Source organism: Grampus griseus (genome assembly GCF_964374135.1).
Source record: "Grampus griseus genome assembly, chromosome: 1".
NCBI lineage: Eukaryota > Metazoa > Chordata > Mammalia > Artiodactyla > Delphinidae > Grampus > Grampus griseus.
In genome coordinates, this window is record NC_139017.1 from 70,593,571 (window position 1) to 70,614,241 (window position 20,671).

General features: G+C 56.9%; 1 protein-coding gene across 2 annotated transcripts; it reads right to left on the bottom strand.

Moving 5' to 3' along the window:
* Nucleotides 1-252: 252 nt before the first annotated feature.
* Nucleotides 253-19,312, bottom strand: NTRK1 (neurotrophic receptor tyrosine kinase 1; the record flags this gene model as incomplete). Of its 2 annotated transcripts, XM_082669139.1 has the most annotated exons (17): nucleotides 253-438; nucleotides 1,712-1,870; nucleotides 2,237-2,477; nucleotides 4,750-4,922; nucleotides 5,122-5,252; nucleotides 5,577-5,723; nucleotides 6,230-6,332; nucleotides 6,602-6,654; nucleotides 6,826-6,843; nucleotides 7,281-7,607; nucleotides 9,878-10,010; nucleotides 12,286-12,428; nucleotides 12,654-12,799; nucleotides 13,508-13,576; nucleotides 15,429-15,500; nucleotides 15,776-15,850; nucleotides 19,023-19,312. In XM_082669139.1, the coding sequence occupies 17 exons, from the start codon at nucleotides 19,310-19,312 to the stop codon at nucleotides 253-255; spliced, it is 2,466 nt and encodes an 821-aa protein (XP_082525265.1). The 2 variants fall into 2 exon arrangements, with proteins under 2 accessions (XP_082525265.1, XP_082525266.1); XM_082669140.1 differs by lacking the exon at nucleotides 6,826-6,843 and having other exon boundaries at nucleotides 19,023-19,234.
* Nucleotides 19,313-20,671: the final 1,359 nt, after the last annotated feature.

Here is a 20,671-nt window from a genome sequence, read left to right on the forward strand (position 1 = left end):
CCTCCCAGAACGACATCATCCCAAGAACTGGCAAGAGACACAGCCAAGGGATAATAAATATAATTGCTATTGCGGAACCCTGCCTAGAGAAGCAGGAACATCCTCCGCTCCCAGACCCCACCTGTCCCCTCCCGCATGCTGAGGGTGAGTTAGATGCTTTGAGATCACCCTGGGGCTGCTGGGAGCCGTGGGGGTCGCTGAGGGCAGGCTGCAGTATTCCGGCTACTCAGCCCCAGCCCCTGGGCCAGCCTCCTAGCCCAGGACATCCAGGTAGACAGGAGGCGCCTGGGCAAGGGCTTGCAGCCGGGTGTGCACATCCTTGATGCTGTGGCGTTGTTGGGGCTCCCGCTGCCAGCAGCCTCGCATAATGGCGTAGACCTCCGGTGGGCAGGCACGCGGCCGCTCCAGCTCACGTCCCTGTGTGATGCACTCGATCGCCTGGGGCCACCAGAGGGAGAGAGAAGAGGGCATACTGGGCTGGGGGCAGGAGAGTGAGGCCAGACCCAGCACTGCCTCTGCCTCATGGAAGCTCCCAAGGCAGGTCATACGATATGTCTGGGCCTCATAGCTACTAATAGTCTGAAAGGATGCAGTGAATCCCAAGATTCCTTTCCACTCTGACACTGAGCAGTGGAAGGATTAAAGCTAGAGAGACGCTGGGAGGGTTGGGCTGGGGTAGAATTGTATCTCGAAGGGCTGGAATCAGACCCTAGGAAGACTTGCCAGGTGGGCTAAGGAAGGGGAGGGGCCAAGGCATTTGCCAAATCCATCAGTTTAGTGTTGAGGGCTGCATGGAAGAAGGGAAGGGTTCTCCATCTCTCAGCTCCAGAGGGCAAAAAGAAAACAGATCAGGGCTGAAGGTAAAGGCCTTGAAAAGTGGCTGGCTTGCATTTTAAGGTAGAGGGCAACCCCACTTTTTTTCTCTTCTGTAGGTGCCACTCTGTGGGGACCTAGCTGCTCTTAAAAGACAACTGCAGCAGGAAAGATCAAAGTTAAACTCCAGGAAGGACGGCAAGAGCAGCTAAGGGATCCAAAGAAGGAGAGACTGTGGCAGGGAGATGCTTGAAGGGCCTGGCGTCTCTTCCCACCTTCTTCCCTCCCTCGCCATTAGAGGGCTTGGGTTATGGGCGGCACTAATTCCGTTCCTTCTCTCAGTGCTTGAGAAAATTAAAATCTATAACCCTCTCTCCCACGCCACCAGCCTCCAGGGAGCAGACTGCATTAGGAGGAGATATGGAAACTGACAGCTGTGAGCCAAGGAGGGGGTGGGGGGAGCTGCTCTGGGAGAGGGAACACCTGTGTCCAGCCAGGAGAGCAAGGGGAGGTGTAGGACCATCCTTCTTACAGTCTAACCTCCAGCCTCCCTGTTGCAGCGTCAGGCCCTCTCGTGCTGTGTTCCTCTTTCCATGCTTCTCCCTTTCACCCTGATGATGCCTACTAGGTCTATAAAATGCAGCTAGGGATGGAGGTCTGGGCTCCATTTATAAGTGCTTTGAGGTTCCCCCAGGAGCCAGTTAGAATAGGAGAAGGAAGAATGTGAGAAAAGAACAGGGTTGGGGTGGAGAGAGCAGTGTCAGCAGGATGCTGGGTGGGTGCCCGGCCTGCCGGCAGTGGGATGAGGGGCAAAAGGGGACAGAATTTCCTGAAAAAGCGACCCGAAGGGGCGGGGAAAGGGTGGCCGGCAGGGAATGACCCGTGGAGCGGGGCTGACCTCTGTGTTGGAGAGCTGGTACCAGGGTTGCTTGCCGTAGGTGAAGATCTCCCAGAGCACCACGCCGAAGCTCCACACGTCGCTCTCGGTGGTGAACTTGCGGTAGAGGATGCTCTCAGGTGGCATCCAGCGGATAGGCAGCATGGTGCGGCCTCCCACCTGCCGGCGTGCGGGCGCTGCGTCACCTCCTGCGGGCGCCCACCGCGGACAGCCTCTCCTGACGCATGACGCAGACCCGCCCCCAGTCCCGTCATTAAAAATAAATAGAAGTGGCTCTCCCGCCCAGGGCTAAAAGGGAAAAACCGATGGTGCCCGTTTCCCTCCGTGATAGTGGAGACAGACCCTCCTCCACTGGGGGCCGAGGGGGTAGGAGGAGGGTTAAAAACCAGAGCCAGAGAGTCTCAGACACCACAACGCCTGAGGAAGAGGAGGGCGTGCCCAGCAAGGGCAGGCACTGGAGGGGGACTCGGCATTAGCGTGTCTACAGTTTGGATGCTGTGGGAGGGGTCGGGGTGAAAGACTTACGCGGTAATAGTCGGTGCTGTAGATATCCCTGCTCATGCCGAAATCGCCGATCTTGACCACTAGTCCCTGACCCACCAGACAGTTGCGCGTGGCCAGGTCCCGATGCACGAAGTGCAGACCCGCCAGGTACACCATCCCCGCGGCGACCTGGCTAGCCACGGCCAGCAGCTGCCCCAGGCCCAGAGGCCCTGGAGCCACGTCCTCCCCGCCAGCCAACAGCTTGGCATCAGGCCCGTGGGACCTTCGAGAAAGAGTGAGGGAGAAGGATAGGCTGGGAGGAGAGAACCCCCAGGAGCCTGAGAGAAGGGAGCCCAGGGAGCTGGGGGGTGGGGGGTGGGGGGTGGGGCAAGGGACTCAGGGAATGTAGGAAGGAAAGAACAGGGGAGGCAGCTGTCTGGAGGGACCGGGATGGGGGCCGGCTGGTGTGCCCCACCTCTAGAGCTTCCACTGGTGCCCACACTTTCCACATTAATGCCTTCCTCTCAGGCAGCCCCCTTGAACTCCAAGCCCACTGGAGCTGCCCACTGGCCCCTACATCTCTTGCCCGGGTACACCTCCGACACAGCCCTTGCGAAGACGCTCAACATCTTCCCCCAGGCCTGCCCCTGCCTCAATGAAGGGAACATCCCCCACCCAGGCTGTGAGGCTGAAATCTGGTAGTCCTCGATTCCTGTCTCTCTCACCTTTGCCCTCGGTATCCAGCCTTCCTTCCAAAGGTTTCCAGGATGCCCTCCTCCTCCCCACAGCCATCCCTCTAGACCAGTACCTGATCATTCATCTCCATTCCCCAAATATTCCTTCTTCTGAAGCTGTCTGAGCTGTAGGTTTTGTCAGTACTGCCCTTTCCTACTGGCCAAATTTCTCCTCAACAATTTATTTCTTCACTTATTCCGGGTAACATCTCCAACGTGCCAAGCACCAGAGCTACAGTGGAGGGTAGGATGCAGATAAACAGGTTACAGCAGTGCAGTGTGGCGAGCACCCGATGGGCACTCAGGGTAGGGATGGAAGAAGTCAGGGAGGGCTTCATGGAAGAAGAGACATCTAAACTGAGACTCAAGCCCTTGGGAAGGGAGGTGGGTAAGCCACTTGAAGGGGTCGGGGACAGGGGTGGGTGAAGGGGCTGGGAAGGAGAGCCAGCGTACCAAGCAGAGGTAGAGGCCCAGAGGCAAGTAGAAATAGAAATAGGCCCTTCCTAGGGGAAGTCTTCCAGACTCATCTAGGAGCTTTCTTGTATCCCTCCTTCGGTTTCCCCGTGCTCTCTCCACTATATAAAGCTGCTTTTCCTCCATCCTGGACCCCAGATGGATCCTGGCTTGCATCCGGTCCCTAGCACAGAGCCCACACCGCATCTGGTGAGTAAGGGGAAGGGCTCCCCTTTGGCCTCCTCTTGACTTGGGTTCCTCTGAACCAATTCACCTCCACATTTAACCTCAGGTCTGCCCTCACCTCCTTCCCTCTCCACATCCTCCATTGGCTCCTCCCCATGCTCAAGATAAGCTCACACTCTGGGGTCTCTCCCAGCTGAATGTTGCAGCCTGGCTACATGAATGACCTGACACTCCCAAAGGGATGTTTGGAGACCAAATCACTACCATCAGCTGTACAAACACACTCATCCAGAACCACAGTCCCCCGTTGTCCCTCTTACTGGTAGGGAAACTGAGGTCAGAGAGGAAATCTACTTGGCAAAGTAGGCTCAGCTAATAAGTCACAGTTGATTCCAAACCCTGTCCCTTTCCCTGCCTCACACTGCCCCAACCTCACAGGGGGTCCACCTCATCGGAGTAGGACTCGACAAAGGGAATATGTGACCATCACAGTCAGGGGTTGAGAGCAGGGCTCTGCCTGGGGTCACATCTCCCTGGCCCATTTGTTACCTGTGTGCCCTTGAGCAAGTCACTTAACCTCTGTAAGCCTCATCTGAGAAATGGGTACATTTCTTGAAGCTATTAAAATTACCAGTACAAATTAGTTAACATATCAGAGTTGTTCTGTCCAAAGCCAAAGAAACGAATTTTTGGTAACTTTCTTCATATATGCTAGGAGACTATGAAAAATAAGTATATGTTTACATTATTATACAGACATATATGTATAAGCACAGACAGTCATAATTAGAATGAATTATAAAATATATAGCATAGTGCCTGGAGCGTGGAGAGCGCCTGATAAATGCCTGTTACTGCTGTTATCGTAGTTATCAAAACTGCCACCTCCTACAGGCCTGGCTTCTGTGTGCCACACGCAAGTGCACACACACTTTGCAAAGCCCACCCATCCTGAAGATTCAGCTCCTGACTTCTGCTAAGGCAACCTCCCTGACAGTGCCGCTCTGTCCTCCGCACGGACTCTCCTCACATTCACACATTTGCCTCACATTTGCCTTGCGGACAGGGCCTTCCTGCTTCTTCTTGGTGTCCCACCCCCCGCAGTTCAGCAGACAAGCAGGGATGTGCTTGTAGGGAAGGGACGACGGGCCAGGGGCCAGCGCCAGGGCCGGGCCCTCATACCGGAGGAAGCGGTTGAGGTCACCGTGCCGCATGTACTCAAAGACCATGAGCAGCGGGCGGCCCTCGGTGCAGACGCCAAAGAAGCGCACGATGTGCTGGTGCTGCAGCATGGTGAGCAGCTCGGCCTCCCGCTGGAAGTCCTGCCTGGCACTCTCAGACACCTCCTTCAGCGCCTGGAGGGCAGGGGCGGGGACAGGCCTGGGTGAGGGCCCAGCCTTGACCTCCCCACATCCAAGGTGACCCATCCACCCACAAGGTGTGAACCATGCCGGACCCCAGCCTCCCACCCACCAGCCTGAGCACCCCATCCTGGAATGATGGTGCTCTGGGAGGGGGGCCTGGGCCAGCAATATCGCTTGGCCAAGGTCTTACCTTGACGGCCACTAGCATCTTGTCCTGCTCAGGCAGCAGGCTGTGGCACTCAGCTAGGAAGACCTTCCCAAAGGCGCCCTCGCCCAGCTCCCACTTGAGCACGATATCCCGGCGCTTGATGTGATGAACACCTGCGGGGGGCTTGCAGGGTCAGACAAGAGCCCCAGTCTTGGGAAGGATGGGACAGGGGCAAGGACAGGACTGTCCAGCAGGGCTGTGCTCTGCACAGGGGGTTCCAGGCAAAGGGGAGGATGGACACTGAAAGTGAGCCTTCACACCTTCACCAAGCCCCGTGACATGATGTGGACGTGGGTGGCAGCGGGGTGGGAGGGAAGGCTTGTTCAGGCCTGGGGTGGGCAAAGGCAATGACACACAGGGGCTTCTACATATGCACACACACATGTGCAAACACACACACACACAGGCTCGCCCGCACCCTTGACCCAGCCCCTCACAGGCATCACTGAAGTACTGTGGGTTCTCAATGATGTGGCCTTGGAGCCCAGAGCCTTTGCCCTCGCTGGGAGACAAGGAGCTGCCACCCAATGTCATGAAATGCAGGGACATGGCCAGTCCATCCTCTGGAGCCAGCACGGTGGGGCCTGGAAGGAGACACGGTAACATGGAGGGGTCACAGCCCAGGCACACGCTCTAGCTCCTGTCATGTTGCAGGGTGCCAGGTGACCCCACCTCATAACTTGCACGGGAGGAACAGAAGAGCTAGGAAGCCAGACAGCAGGCAGGAGGAAGGGAAGGCACTATGGCCATTCTCTGTCTGGCTCCTGTCCAACCCCAGGCCCCGTGGGCCACCAGAGAACTCCCCCACTGCTCCCCCCGCAGAGCCCAGACCTCCCAGATCCACTTAGTGTTTGACTACAATCCAGCCACCAATTAGCAGATGCTACCTCTGAAACCACCCCGGCTCCAGCACCGACACACTCATACTCACGAGCCCCATAGCCTGTCCTCGTATACCCCAAACACACACTCTGTAGAACTCCACGTCTGCACCGGCCCTCACACAGCGGACAGAGTGGGGAAGAGCCAGCAGGAAACAAAGCCAGATGGACGGACTGACAGACAGCCATTCTGCAGCCCCCCAACTCACGGTTGATCCCAAACTTGTTCCTCCGTCCACATTTGTTGAGCACAAGAAACGTCGTAGAAAGGAAGAGGCAGGCAAAAACAGCCAGACCCACGGCCATGGAGACCTGAGGGTGTGGGGTGGTCAGATTTGGGGGTTGTCTGCACTCTCAGAGCTCCCCCATAACAAACTGTTTCTCCATCCTGCATAGATGCCCAGAGCCAGGCCCGCAGACCTGCCTCCTCCTCCCCTGGGTCACGGCTGTGAAGGGGGCTGATTAAGCTCAGGCCAGACTCTACTGATCTCTGTGCTCTGACCAGAACCGACATGCAGATGAGCCTCTAGCCCGGCCTCCTGATCTAAAGTCCTGGACGAGCTTCCACTTCCCACGCTCACCCCAAAAGGTGTTTCATCCTTCTCCACTGGGTCTCCGGATGTGCTGTTGGTGTCTGTGGGGACACAGGGCAGGAAGGATAGGCTTTGGCACACACGGTGTCTCCTCTACCGACTCCCCACCCTGGCCCCAGCTGACCCCGCAAGGATCAGGTTAACTGTACCCCCTGCCCCAGCCGCAGCTCCAGGGACCAGACAGAACCTGCCCTCCAGCCTGGGCTACTCACCCACCGGCGAGAAGGAGACTGCAGCAGGAGGGAGGAGAGAAAGCGATCAGATGGGGAAAAAAGCAGTGCGTCCCCTTCCCCCTCTGGGACTCATCCCTTCGTGGGTGGGGCTGGGGTGGGGAGGTGGAGCTGCTGGACCTCAAGGGAGAAGATGCACGTGGCCCTTTTCCAGCTGGGCCAGGGATGCCCTGGTGCGTGGCTCTCTCTTCAGCCAGCCCAAGTGAATGGAAGAGCTCAGGGGTTCAGGACTCCTGGGGTTTGGGGGAGGCAGGGGCAAAGGAGGACAGCGCAGAGCTGGACACCAGAACCCCAGGCTTCTTTCTGTCCAAGACCAGGCACTCCAACTTCTGAGGTCAGGATCACAGCAGGAAGTGGGCCAGGCATCCCTGGACACCTGGATCTGTACCCAGGTGGAACCCAGGGATAGGGGGCAGGGTTCAGGGTGGCCCTCACACCGGGGATGGGGTCCTCAGGGTTGAACTCGAAAGGGTTGTCCATGAAGGCGGCCATGACGGAGGCGGCGGCCTGGCCCAAGGGGTTGGTAGCCAGCAGCGTGTAGTTGCCGTTGTTGACGTGGGTGGGCTGGTTGAGGCGCAGGCAGCCGTGTCGCACGGTCTCATTGGCTGCCAGCTCCAGGAACTCGGTGAAGATGAAGCTGGTCTCGTTGAGCACAGAGCCATTGAAGAGCCAGCGCAGAGAGGGCGTGGGCTGCCCGTCCACCGAGAAGGGGATGCACCAGTGATGCTGCTCCACGGCCGGCTGCAGATGCACACTGGCGGGGACTGTGGGCCAGAGAGGGGGACAGACAGAGTCCGGGAGCAGCTGCGGGCCTGACCAATCCTAGGTGGGGCTGGGAGTGGACAGCTGGAAATCAGGGGGTAGGCCTAAGAGAAACTGGTCAGCAGACCCTAAGAGGTTCATAAGGAGAGACGTTTTGGAGAAAGCTGACAGTAAATCTGAAATAAATCAGGCAGCAGGTACATAAAACTCAGGCTTAAAGAACTTAAGTGGTGGGTTTAAAGAAAATAAGTAACAGTCCTAGAGAAGTAGGGTACCGGCTTATGGACATTAGACATGGAGTCTTTTGGATGAGGGATCCAGAAAAATTAAGTGTAATCAAGCCTAAGAAGATCGGGGGCTTCCCTGGTGGCGCAGTGGTTGAGAATCTGCCTGCTAATGCAGGAGACACGGGTTTGAGCCCTGGTCTGGGAGGATCCCACATGCCGCAGAGCAACTAGGCCCGTGAGCCACAAGTACCGAGCCTGCGCATCTGGAGCCTGTGCTCCGCAACAAGAGAGGCCGCGATAGTGAGAGGCCCGCGCACCGCGATGAAGAGTGGCCCTTGCTTGCCACAACTAGAGAAAACCCTCGCGCAGAAACGAAGACCCAACACAGCCAAAAATAAATAAATATATTAAAAAAAAAAAGAAGATCGGGAAGGGGGCCTAAACATCAAACAAATATATATATATATATATATATATATACAGTTTAAAAGCTTTTTGAAAAAAGATATGGGTTTGAAATAGACCCAACCTGAAAGAAACAAAAGCCCCTCAATAATAGAAAAAAAAAAAATATATATATATATATATATATACATACACACACACAATTGATACTGGAATTCCAGCCAGCACTCATGCAATGGAATACTACTCAGCAGTGAACTGAATGAACTAATAGTTACTCCCATTAACGTGGACAAATCTTACAAAAATAATGTTGAGGGACCTCCCTGGTGGTCCAGTGGTAAAGAATCTGCCTTACAATGCAGGCGACGCAGGTTCAATCCCTGCTCAGGGAGCTAAGATTCCACATGCTGCGGGGCAACTAAGCCCATGCGCCACAACTACTGAGTTCGCGTACCTCAACAAGAGAGCCCGCGTGCCTCAAACTACAGAGCCCAAGCGCTCTGGAGCCTGCGCGTCACAACTAGAGAGAGAAAACCCGCACACGTCAACGAAAGATCCCTCATGCCTCAACAAAGATCCCGTTAAGATCCCGCAACTAAGACCCGATGCAGCCAAAAATAAATAATAAATAAATCTTTTAAAAAATAATAATGTTGAGCAGAAGAAACTAGACACAAAATAATACGAGGTATGATTCCATTTATATAATGTACAAGAACAGACAAAACTCAACCATATTGATAGGGAAGCATACGTGTGTAAAATTCTTTTTAAAAGCAAGGAAATGATTATCACAAAAGTCAGGATGGGGTGGAGGAGAAGGATGGGGTTCTGAATGGGGAGAGGAAGAGAGTGTCTTCTGAACTGCCGGTAAGAATAATTACTGTTTAAGGTGTATATGTTTTATGTACATATCTATGTATGTTATGTTTCACAAGAAGAAAAATGTATATAACATAGAAGATTTTAAATAATTTGTGGCAGACCTAGGGAAATTAGGCAGTAAGCCTAAAGGGGAACTTAGATGGGGAATTTCTTCTTTTAAAACTAGGATGTAGGGGCTTCCCTGGTGGTCCAGTGGTTAAGAATCCCCCTTCCAAAGCAGAGGTCGCGGGTTCGATCCCTGGTGGGGGAACTAAGATCCCCGCATGCCGAGGGGCAACTAAGCCCGGGCCACAACTAGAAAGAAGCCAGCACGCTGCAATGAAGAGCCCGCCCACCGCAATGAAAGATCCCGCGTGCCGCAACTAAGGACCAACGCAGCCATAAATAAATAACTTTTAATTAATTAAAAATTAAAAAAATAAAACTAGGATGTAGGGCAAAAGTTCTAAGGAGGAACGGACATGAAGAAATACAGCAGAGCAGTGAGAACGGGCAGGCAGCTGGTGCTGAGGGCTTCAGGTAGCAAGACTTGGGCAGGGGCCAAAAAGAAATCCATCTCCATCCCTCTGGCCTTGACGAGCCCCCAGGACTTCCCTCAAAGGATCAGGTTTTCATGGGAATCTGGAAACAGCTGGGAGGGAGCAGCTGTGGACACACACATCCCACCCCTTTCCTGCAGCCCCCCACGCTCACATCCTCTTTTCAGGGAAGAAGGAATGGGGGTGGGCTCAGGGGCAGTCATTGGGACTCACAGGAGACGTTGACCTGGACAGAGACTTCAGCCCGGCCCACGTCATTCTCCGCCCAGCACGTCACGTTCTTCCTATTGAGGTCACTGGTGACATTGGCCAGGGTCAGTCCCAAGGACGGCAGACTCCCAGATTGCTGGGTCAGAGAAGAAAGGGGAAAATCAAGAAAAGCTTCAGTTAGCTTGGGATTGGAGGCAGGGTGGCTGGAGCTGATGTCTTTGGGGAGCCCCTCTGGGCCAGATGGAAAAGGGAGGAAGGCCGGGAGGGAGGGGAAGGAGAAAGGTGTGGGGGAGAATATAGCAGAGAACGGCCCTCCTTTAGAGCTTGTTTGCAGGTTCTCCTGGATCATTTGTTTAATGATCTGAAAACTCTAGAACACAACCAATAACCTCAAAATAGGCACAACGTACCCCAAGCCATAAAACCACCCATCTAAACAGCTAAATAGATGTCACAAATCCCAAGTACTTCATATGCACAACTAACTGGAAAACCAGCTAGGACCTCACCACCTACTCATTCTTGTTTTACACATATTTCTAAGAAACTTAGTCTCAGCCCAAGGAAGATCAGAAACAAAGAGATGGTGCTGGTAACAGGGCAGCAGTTAGAAGCAACGGTAGAATCATGGTGACTACCTTTGGCAGATGGAAAAAGAGAGTGAAGTTAGAGAGAAGCTAAGTGACTTGGTTCTGAATCGTCATCAAAAGACTGAATCCGATTCAGATTCTCTTCCTAAGACACCATGGACGTTATATGGCCTTAAGACAATTCTTAATCTTGCTGAACCAAGATTTTCTTATTTTGTAAGCTGGAGAGGTAAACAAAATGACCTTTTGACATTTTAGAAAGCTATTTTCATAAAATGATGAAAACAGATGAAGTAGTGGACAAATCTGATTTATCTGGAAATTTTGTAAATGTGGAATCCCTTGAATAAATACCACGAAAGGTGAAGTTTCTCTGGGCTTCCACTGGAATATGTGAGTTCAAAGATTCCAGAGGAGCTCTGCAGCCTCTTATGCAAGGCCTGGGTTCCAGCCACCCCAAGGGGAAGCCCTGCCCTAAGCTTCTCTCGGCTGTCCCATCTCCTCCAAGTCACCCTGGGGTATGGGGTCCCGCGAACTCTTCCCTTGGAGCTGCTCTGCCACCCTTCACACTCCTGAGGGGGACCAGCCTCCCCTCCCCTCCATTTAACCCAGTTAGGCTATGGCTTTTCTATAGGAAGTCTCCAGGAAACAGAAGTGGTAGCAAACATGTAAAGCTCCCAAAGAGAAAAGCAAAAACCTGCAGCTTCCCAAAACAGCTTATCAAAGGTCTCTCCACAGATGGTCATGCCCAGCCTCTTGCTTCTGTCTTGTCCCCTTTTCCATGACTCACTCTTAGTGGCTTTGATCTCTGGGAGAGGAGGAACCACTCAGTGGCTTGTGGTTCCTCCTTCAATATTGTTCCAGGGGCCACCAGCAATTCTGGGGTTGACTCCACTCCCAAAGCGAGGGCCTCCAAATTGGACACCACACCGCTGCTTTCACTGACCCAGATTCTTCCAGGGACTGGACCCTCTGTGTCCACCCATGAGGGGCCAGCTTTCTGGGTGCGCACAGCCCAGCGTCGGCCCCTGCTGACCTTGTCCATGAGGCCTCCTGAGTCAACTACAGCTACTCTCAGCTGCCCGTCGCCAGCCTGAGGACAAAGGGCAAGACCTGGGAAGATGCCCAAAGACCGATCTGAATAAGAGGCCAGAGAGTGCCCAGAGGCAGGCAGGACATCAGAAGGCCATCATGTCTACCTCCTCAGCTGACAGACAAGAAAACCAAAATGCAGGCAGACTGAGGGATTTTTCCAAAAGTCACTCCAAGCATTAATTAGTGAGAGAGCTGGAACCAGACCTGTGCCTCCTTTATTAATATGCTCATCACACACTCAAGAGGATGCTTGAGTTGCTTCCAGAATCTCTAGAAAATGACCAAAAGGCCCCCAAGAACTGGCCTGGGTGCAGGACCGCAAATATTGTGCCCTGTCCCTGGTTCTCAGTTTCCTTATCTAGAAAGGAGGTGGATGGGAGAGTTGGTCTGTTGGGGTCCCCTGCTCAGCTCCAATGTGTGAGGGCTCTGTGACCCTCTCTCTTGTGGCCAGCACCGTGATCCCAGAGCGGGGACCTAAGTTTTGGTGGATCGGTGGAGCCTGGGGTCCTTGCTGGGCCAGGGCCTGGCCTGAGGGCATGTGCATGCCTGCGGCTGCCCAGCAGCACAAGCCTTAGTCCCAGGGGTCTAAACCATCTCTGTCCATCCCTCATCCTTTATGTGCTTCTTATTTGTTGTCTCTCTTTCACTGTCTTTGTCTCCTGTGCTCTGTGCAGGCCTCGAATCAGGAGGGGGGCAGGGGGGCACGGGCGGTGGAAGGCTTCTCACCATCACCGTGGCTGACTCCTCCAGCTCCGTGAAGATCCAGCCAGCCTGCTCCAGGCCCTGCCCCTCCACCTGGCACTGCAGCAACACGTCGTCCCCCACGTCCACGGAGGCATTGGGCATCTGGACCTTCAGCGTGGGCACACCTGGTGGCCCAGGATGCCCGAGGGGCGTTAGAGCTGGGGGCGGGGCTCCTTCTCCCACCCTCCTCAGAGACCCTGCCCCTGCCCCCCAACCTTCAGTTTCCCCCAGCTCTTGCCAATGCCCGTTTCCCAGTCCCTCTTCAGGGCTCACCCCCTGAGCCCTGCCCAGTGCCCTCTCCCCAAGCATGGTGCTCTTTCCCAGCCCCTCACACCACCTCCAGCACGTACCGCAGCTGGTGTTGGACATGAGGGCAAGGGGCCCCTGCCCGGGACACTGCAGCTTCTGTTCCCGCACTCCGCCCAGCCCCTCCTCCTCCCAGCGCTGCAGCCAGAGCAGGGCACAGGTGCAGTGCAGGGGGTTCCCCGACAGGACTCTGGTGGGTGTGGGGGACACCAAGAGAGTCAGGGGAAGGGCAGATGTGAAGGAGTACTACAGCAAGAGGGAGTGCAGTTAGACAGCAGGGTGGACTGTCTAGAGGTGAAGGAGTGGGGACACGGGAGAAGTTCCTCTCATGGACCCCCCTATAGAATAGAATGCTGAAAGTCAAAGATAGCCAGCTGTGGGCTACGTGGAATTCCCTCACCTGGGCTCCCCAGGGTGACAAGCCAGGTGAGGGCTCCAAGTAGGGTGACAAGGAGAGAAGGGCACAGCCTTCCGGGGTGACCCAGAGGCCTTAGGCGCCCTCCAAACAAACATGGACCACTGCCGTCCCACCCATCCCATGAACACTGTGGGCGGATATGCCGGTGTGCACAGGCCCCGAGAACCATGCCAGCCCCCAGCCCCCCAAGCACACACGCAATCAGTTGTCCAGGCCAGCTCTACACCCCCCACCCCAAATGTGCCCAGGGCAATCACCACCTCAATGGTGGGCCTGCTGCTCCTGCTTCGATGGGGGGGTTCACAACATGCATATGGACAGCCAAACACGCGGCCCCAGAGAGAACACCCCACCCCCAAAGTTCCACACAGACACAGCGACACATACCTTCACACAGAGGTTCAAGTGCCCAAGCGCACACGCACACACAAACACACACACACACTTGCTGCTCTTGACCCTGGAAGTCCCCACACTCACAGTTCCTGTAGGGAGAGGCCCTGGACGGTTTTCCAGGAGAGAGACTCCAGAGCATTGAAGGACAGATCCCTGCGGGAGTTGAGACAGAGCAGACAGACCCTGTGAGCGAGCGACCTCGCTCTGACCCAGTGTGAGGGAGGGGAGGAGCCAGGAGGAAGCTGACATCTGGCTCCCCCGACCCCAGCCCTGGCAACTACAACTAGCCCACGAGTCACTGGAGAGGGGGGACCGGTTGGGCTCTCTGAGTCCTGCTCTTCTCCCTGGGACAACAAGGGTTAACCGCACTGAACCCCCTCCCCAGACCCCAGGGAGGCGGGGTGGTCTGAGGGAACAGCCGCTACCCCTCCCCAAGCCTTGGCCCCAGCTGGCAAAGTGCTGAGGCCCCAGCTGGGGGCAGGGGCTCCATCTGTGCTGCCTGCCCACAGAGCCCAGGACGGGGCCAGAGGAGGAGGGGGATCACGGGGCCTCCACACTCCCTTGCCGCCTGCCGGACGCAGTGGTGAGGATCTCAGAGTCCTTCCCCGGCTTCCCTCCCCACTCCTCCTTCCTTCTCCTCCTCAGGGACTAAGGAAAGCTGGCTGCAAGGGACCCCAGGCCCCCAGCCCCCTAGCTGTAAAGATAGAGAAAGGGAGTTGGGTGAGGGGCCAGCTCCAGGACTCTGCACCCTGCACCAGGCTGCCACTCCGGGGACCCTCTGCCTCTGAGGGGCCTGCCCTGACCCCTCCCCTTGCCTAGCTGTCTTTCAGTTTGTGGAGGCTGAGATGGCGGGTAGCCGCCACAGGGGGATCACAAAGACTACCCGCTTTAGCGCCAGACAGAGCTGAGTGTGCCTCTGTCCTGCCACTTACAGCTGTGTGACCTCAGCCCAGAAACTGAACACGTCTGATTCTCAGAATTCTCATCTATAAAATGGAGATGACACTACCTTTCTCACCAGGTTGATTGTGAAGATTCACCGACCTAAGTATCGTGAGGTGTCACTGAGTATGCTTTTTTTTTTTTTTTTTTGCGGAACGCGGGCCTCTCACTGTCGCGGCCTCTCCCGTTGCGGAGCACAGGCTCCGGACGAGCAGGCTCAGCGGCCATGGTTCACGGGCCCAGCCGCTCCGCGGCATGTGGGATCTTCCTGGACCGGGGCACGAACCCGTGTCCCCTGCATCAGCAGGAGGACCCTCAACCACTGCGCCACCAGGGAAGCCCAAGTACACATTTTTAACTGAAGCCCTAGTACACAGTCAGTGAGGGTAACATCACCTCATTTTGTCATCGTTGTTACTAAATCACGGACACACAGAGCGTTTAGAGTACCCAGCACAGCTCTGAATGGCAGGCTCCCACCACACTTCCCATCTCTCCACCTGCCAGTGGTGAGAGGAGGAGCTGAACTCCTACCCTCAGAGGGGTTGCCAGGGACTCCAAGGGTCTCTCCTTTGGAGGTGTCTCCTGCCCACCCCTGCCCCTCCCCCTCCTCTACGGAAAGGGTGGCTGTGACTCCCAGGGGAGTACACCGAGTGGCAGATCTGATCCCCCAGCTCCCAGGCTATCCCAGGGGCCAGGGAGCAGGTGGGAGATAGAGTCCCGGCCAGAACCCGGGGCCCTGTTCCCGATCCTTGCTCCCTTTGGACTGATGTGTATCTGAGCCCTGGGAAGAAAACTGAGGCAGGCACCTATGAGAAGTGTCCCTGTAGCATGAAGCATGGAAGTGAGACAGCAAGAAGGACCTTCCAGCGGGCAGGGGTGGGAGCTGAGGGCACCGCCATCCCTGAAGTGGATGAGAAGAAGGCCCCAGGAGAACGGGCGGAACGACTTCCCTGACCAGGCTGGGGCCTTCCTCAGAACAGTTCCCTGGGGAGGGCCAAGCCCATTAGCCGCCCAAGCCTAGGTGTCTTCTCCCCCCCTCTGCCCAGCCCTGGCCACTCACAGGCGACGGAGACGAGGAGTGAAATGGAAGGCATCTGGCGCCACGAAACGGAGACCACTCTTCACGATGGTGCTGGGGAGGGTGCAGCAGGATCAACACCGAGGGTCGTAGCCCCCCTGGGTCACACTCTCTGCCCATGCCAGCCCTCCGGTCCCCCGTGCTGAGCCCTGGACCCCTCCCCACCCTCCTCAAAGCCTTCTCTGCCACCCTGGACCCCTGAGACCACTGAGCTCACTGAGCGGCCAGCCCCTCCGTCCTGAGCCTCTCAGGTCCTCCCACGCCCCTCCCAGGCCCCTTGAGCCCTCCCTGACCCTCTGGTCCCCCAGGCCCTGTGTGGAGCCCCTCACAGGTTTCTCAGCTCCCCCAGGCCCCTCAGGTCACTGAGCTTCAGCTGCCACAGATGCGGCTGGTTCTCGATGTAGCTGTGGGGAGAGGGGATGGGAGTCACAGGGGCCCAGGCCCACACTCGAGTTCCCACACCCACCCACCTCCCTCCGTCCCAATCACATGCGCGTGTGCACACATGCACCCAGTCACACAAAAACCTGTTTACACGCGTACACATGCACAGGCATGCCCACACACGTGCATCCTCATATGCATGGAGACCCACCACCTCACACAGCCACACCGTCCCATGCATGCATCCTCACACCACCACACATGCACACTCTCACACACTCAAGCATGCACACACACAGATGTGTAAACATAAGCACAGAGACACATCTCCTCACACACGTCCACACATGCATGCACGAACCCACAGGCGTGCCCATGTGCATGCTCACGCTCTCCCATGGGGACAAACGTAGCTGCGTAACTCTCACGCGCGCACACACACACGCACACACACACATGAGAATGTGTGGGCACACTCACAAACACACACAAGTCCATTTGCAGCTTGGCGCTCTGCTTTTAAACACAGAGCCTCTCCTGCACACACTCATCAGTAGGGGGTCACGCTGAAACACTTGCTTCCACAAACGGCCCGCGCTCATCCCTGCCACTGCCCCACCCAGCACCAAGGAAGCCCTGTGGCCATGTAAATACGCGCTCCCAAACACACTGCTCAGGGCCACCGTCTGGGCTCACCCACACTGCTGTGCACGCGCACAGGGGCAGACACACACACACACCCCACCCTCTCCCCCTCAAAGCTGGTGCCTCCCCACACTCAAGAAGCAACCCCTCCATCGCCCCCGCCATCTTTCAGCAAAGCGAGCGACAGGCATAGAGGCTGTCAGTCAGAGACCCCTTGAGCCCCTCCCTGCCCCAGGAGGGACCCAGGGAAGAGGAGAGGGGCAATGAGAGGACGGAGTCAGAGTTGGGGACAGTGGAGAGGCAACGAGTGGCTGTGTTTCACAGTGAGAGGGCAATGGGAAGGCTGAGGGTGGGGAGCAGGGTGCAGAAAAACAAAGAGAGAGCGAAACAGGGACACCTAGGAGGAAGGGACTGACAGGAGGAGACAGGCAGCGAGACAGAGACAGAGACAGAGACAGACAAGGAGAGAGACAGATAAGAAAATGGAGACAGAGGGACAGATAGATAAGCACAGAGAGCCAGAGAAAGCAAGATGGGAAGAAGAGAAAGACAGAAGTAAAAGCAGGCGTGCAGGGCTGGGGGATTTCTGACACCGCAGGCCCTGTCCAGCTTCTGGATCTAGCACGCCAGGGAGTTCCTGAGAAGTCAGCTGCCCTGCAGCGGCACGTCAGGCCTGCCCCCACCACACACACCGGGGCCCCTGACTCACTGCCTGTTCTCAGAACTCTCCCCCTCTACCCTGTACTTTCCTCAATTGTGGGAACCGGGACCAGCCTGAATGACCCCTCCCCGCCAGCCCTTCCCAGACTTGGCCCCTGCAGGACAGCCAGGCATCAGGTCCTCAGTCCCCTGAGGTCTAGGGAGTAAAACTCCAGTGACTCTGAGAGAGTAGGTCCCTGTCCTGCCAACCCCCCACCAGCCCCTGCCCAAAGCACCTAGAGCTATAGGGAGCCCGGGAGGGGGTGAGAACGTAGTGTGGCCGGGTGTGTGCAAACTGTCAGGCAGCGTGCTCAAAGCTGCCTCATTCGTTTGGATTCATAATCAATCTGTCTATTCGAGTCCATTATCTCCTCCTTAGCTCTGCGGGTGAGGGAGGAGGAGGGGACCTTGCAGGCGGAGGCAGGGGTTAGACTGCCCCCCCCACCCAGAGGGACAGCTCAGCTCACCACCCTGCATGCCTCCCACCCCCCCTCCCAGCCCCAACCTGTCCACACTTCCACCCCCTCCCCCAGCTGTACCTACTAGGGGCTTGGAAGGGAATCAGGAAAAGAGAGGGCTGATGGGGAACATTCAGGAGCCTGGGCCCTGCTTTGAAGGCCCAGAGTGATGAATGGACGGGACTGGGGGTGACAGTCTGGACCTCGGGCCCCCTCCCATCATGCAGAAACCTAGGTCCAGACCAAGACAAGGCCATCTTGCCTCCTCATCTCCCTAGGGCCATTAGGGAGAGAGATCAAGTACCTTCCTGTTAATTACCACAAGATACCCAAGTAACTCAGTGCCAATTATCGCAGGCTGCTCAAGTCACTTCCAGACATCGATGGCCCCTGCCTCAGATACCTTCCAGCCTGTCATACATGAGGCCAGGGCTCCTTGCCCATTCGCTAACCCCAGGCCACAGGAGGAGAATATTCTAGCAGTTCCTTTCTTCTTCTAGAAGTCTTGCTGGCCCCGCCAGCCACATAGAATACTCGAGTATTTTCCAGCCACCACCATGCGATGCTTGAGTACCTCTAGGCCAGTAAGTACAGAATACTCCCATAGGTTTCACCCACTGCTAAAAAGTACTTGAGTATTTTGTAACCAATTACTGCAGGATGTCAGAGTACTGCAAATGCTGGAGATTCCTCTTAGTTTCCGGTCCCGAAGGGAGGAGAGTCTCTCAGCAAGGCCCCTGACTCCCTGCCCAAAGTAGGGAGACAAGGGTGGTGAGGGAGATGGGGTGGGGAGAGGGAAGCCAGGTGGGGCTCTCATTTCCCACGTCCAAATCAAGAGGTGGTGTGGACAAGAGATGGTGGAAGTGGGAAGAAGAGAGCTCAACCCCCAAGCTATGGCTCCTCAGTGCCTCCCACCTATTCCAGTTCAATTCCCAATTCCAGAGAGAATTGGTGTTGCCTGGTCATGACTAGGAAAGGGGAGGGGGCTGATTTCTCCCTGGAAAAGGAAAATGGTGAGGATGCCAAACTGGTGGGGGGGGGGGATGTCTCTGCGGATAACCAGCCCCTGCATAGGGCAGAGGGTGGACTCCTGGCTGAGCTCCAGAAAGCGGTTTCTAGAAGGCTGGGCTCTCTCAGGTCTGGTCCACAGAGAGCCCCCTTTCCTCTCCTCGAAGCTGGCACCGCAGCTGCCCTGAGCCCAACTTCCAGGCAGTAACTGCGGAGGCTGCCAGGGCAGCGGAGGAAAGCCGAGGCACAGCCGCGGGCTGCACGGTATCAGCCTCCCGCCGCGCCCGCCCCTCCTGATCCAGCAAGCAAGCGGCAAGCCAGTGCCCACGGGGCACTGCTATGCCCGCCTGTCCCTGCGCCCCCTCGCCCGTCAGACACTCACAGCTCCGTCAGGTTCTCGGCGCCTGGCAGGTGGCGGAGGCTATCCAGGGCCCCAGGCCGGGTGCAGCGCAGCCCCGAAGGGCCGTGGGGGCAGCAGACATCGGGGCAGGGTGCAGCGCCCGCAGATGCCAGCATCAGCCAGGCCAGCAGGCTGCCCGGCCCCGTAGCCCGGCGGTGCCCGCTGAGTTGCCCGCGCCGTCCGCCTCGCAGCATCGCGGCGGCGCCCGCCTCGCCCCGGCCAGGCCGCCGTCTGTGCGCTTCCAGCAGCGGCTGCCTGGCTTCCCGCGACATGTGCGCTGGGCAGTGTTAAAGACCCAGCCGCCAGGAAAGGGCGGAGCCAGCGGCCCCCGCCCGGCCTCGCTCCGCCCCCTCTGACTCCAACCCCTCCCCCTCCTATTCTAAGTCCCCAACTCTGCCCCCACCCTGGCAGCCTACTCCCCCAAGATCCCCCCAGCTCCAGGAGACGCGGAAGGGCAGCCGCAGAACTCCTCGGAGGTGTCTGCTGGAAGTAGGGGAACTGGGAAGTTAATACATTATTTCTCCCAGCCTAAAGAAGCTGTATTTAGGTGGGAGGGGAGATGACTGAGCTTAGGGAAAGCTTGCCGTCCAGGTCATCCTAGCCAGCCCCCGGCCTCAGATCTCACTCCGCACGGGGCGCGTGCCTGAGAGACTGTGCATGTCACTTGAGATAAATTAGGTGAAACACTCTCTAAAGCCTAGAAAGAAATGGGAAGGGATCCCCAAATGACCAAACGCAGGACCTGGGGAAGGAAAACAGAAGAGACAGAAAGGGAAGGTGTCGCCCCAAAACAGCAGGAGAATGGAGACCCGGGAGCCGAGACGCCGATTTCCAGGAGAGGCCACGGGGTGGCGCTGGAAGCCCGCGCGCAAAGGTGTGAGCTCCTCCGAGGTTGGGTGGGTGGGGGCGCAGTCTGCAGCCCCCACTGCGCGGCGCCTGGTGACCCAGCGTCAGCCACTGACCCGGGCCAGCCGGCACTGGCCCCCAGGCTGGGCAGAGCCAAGCTGGGCTGGGCTGGCATCGATCGCCGTTCTGACAAGAGCATCCATTTCTGCGCGGAGAAATTAATAGCTCTCTTAGCTCCTCGGACGCGGGAGCCGCCCGCGGGCGGAGCTGGGGACCCGTCGGTCCAAGGAGGCCGCGAACCCGGAAAGCCCCGGGTCCCCAGCAGCAGTCAGAGGGCAGGCCCCAGCCCCTTCACCCCGCGGGCCTCAAGCCGGGGAAAGGGGAAGGAAGAGGGGTTCTGGAGGAGGGACTTTTGGAGAAGGGTAGGGCAGACAAGGGCCCAAGGAACCCGCAAAGGAAGCCCTCCGAGAGGAGAGTTTTCTCCACCAGGGCCCCAGCACAGACTGTCCCCCAATTTCCCGAGACAGAGACAGACCGACCGACCAAGTAGCCTGAATTCAGGAAGGTGACCAGACAGAAGCGGGACCCCACGGGGTCATTGCCCTCTCCACGAGAATTTTGGTTGGAACCAAGGGGCTTAACTAGGACAGAGCCTTGCGCCCGAAAGCAGAAGTGACAGGCTCCTAAGGAGGTTGCCAGGGGCTCAAAGAGGCGAAGGACTTGACTATTCCGGAGACAGGTCGCATTCCCGCCGGGTTTCAAGCTCACCGGGTCGCTGCTGCCAG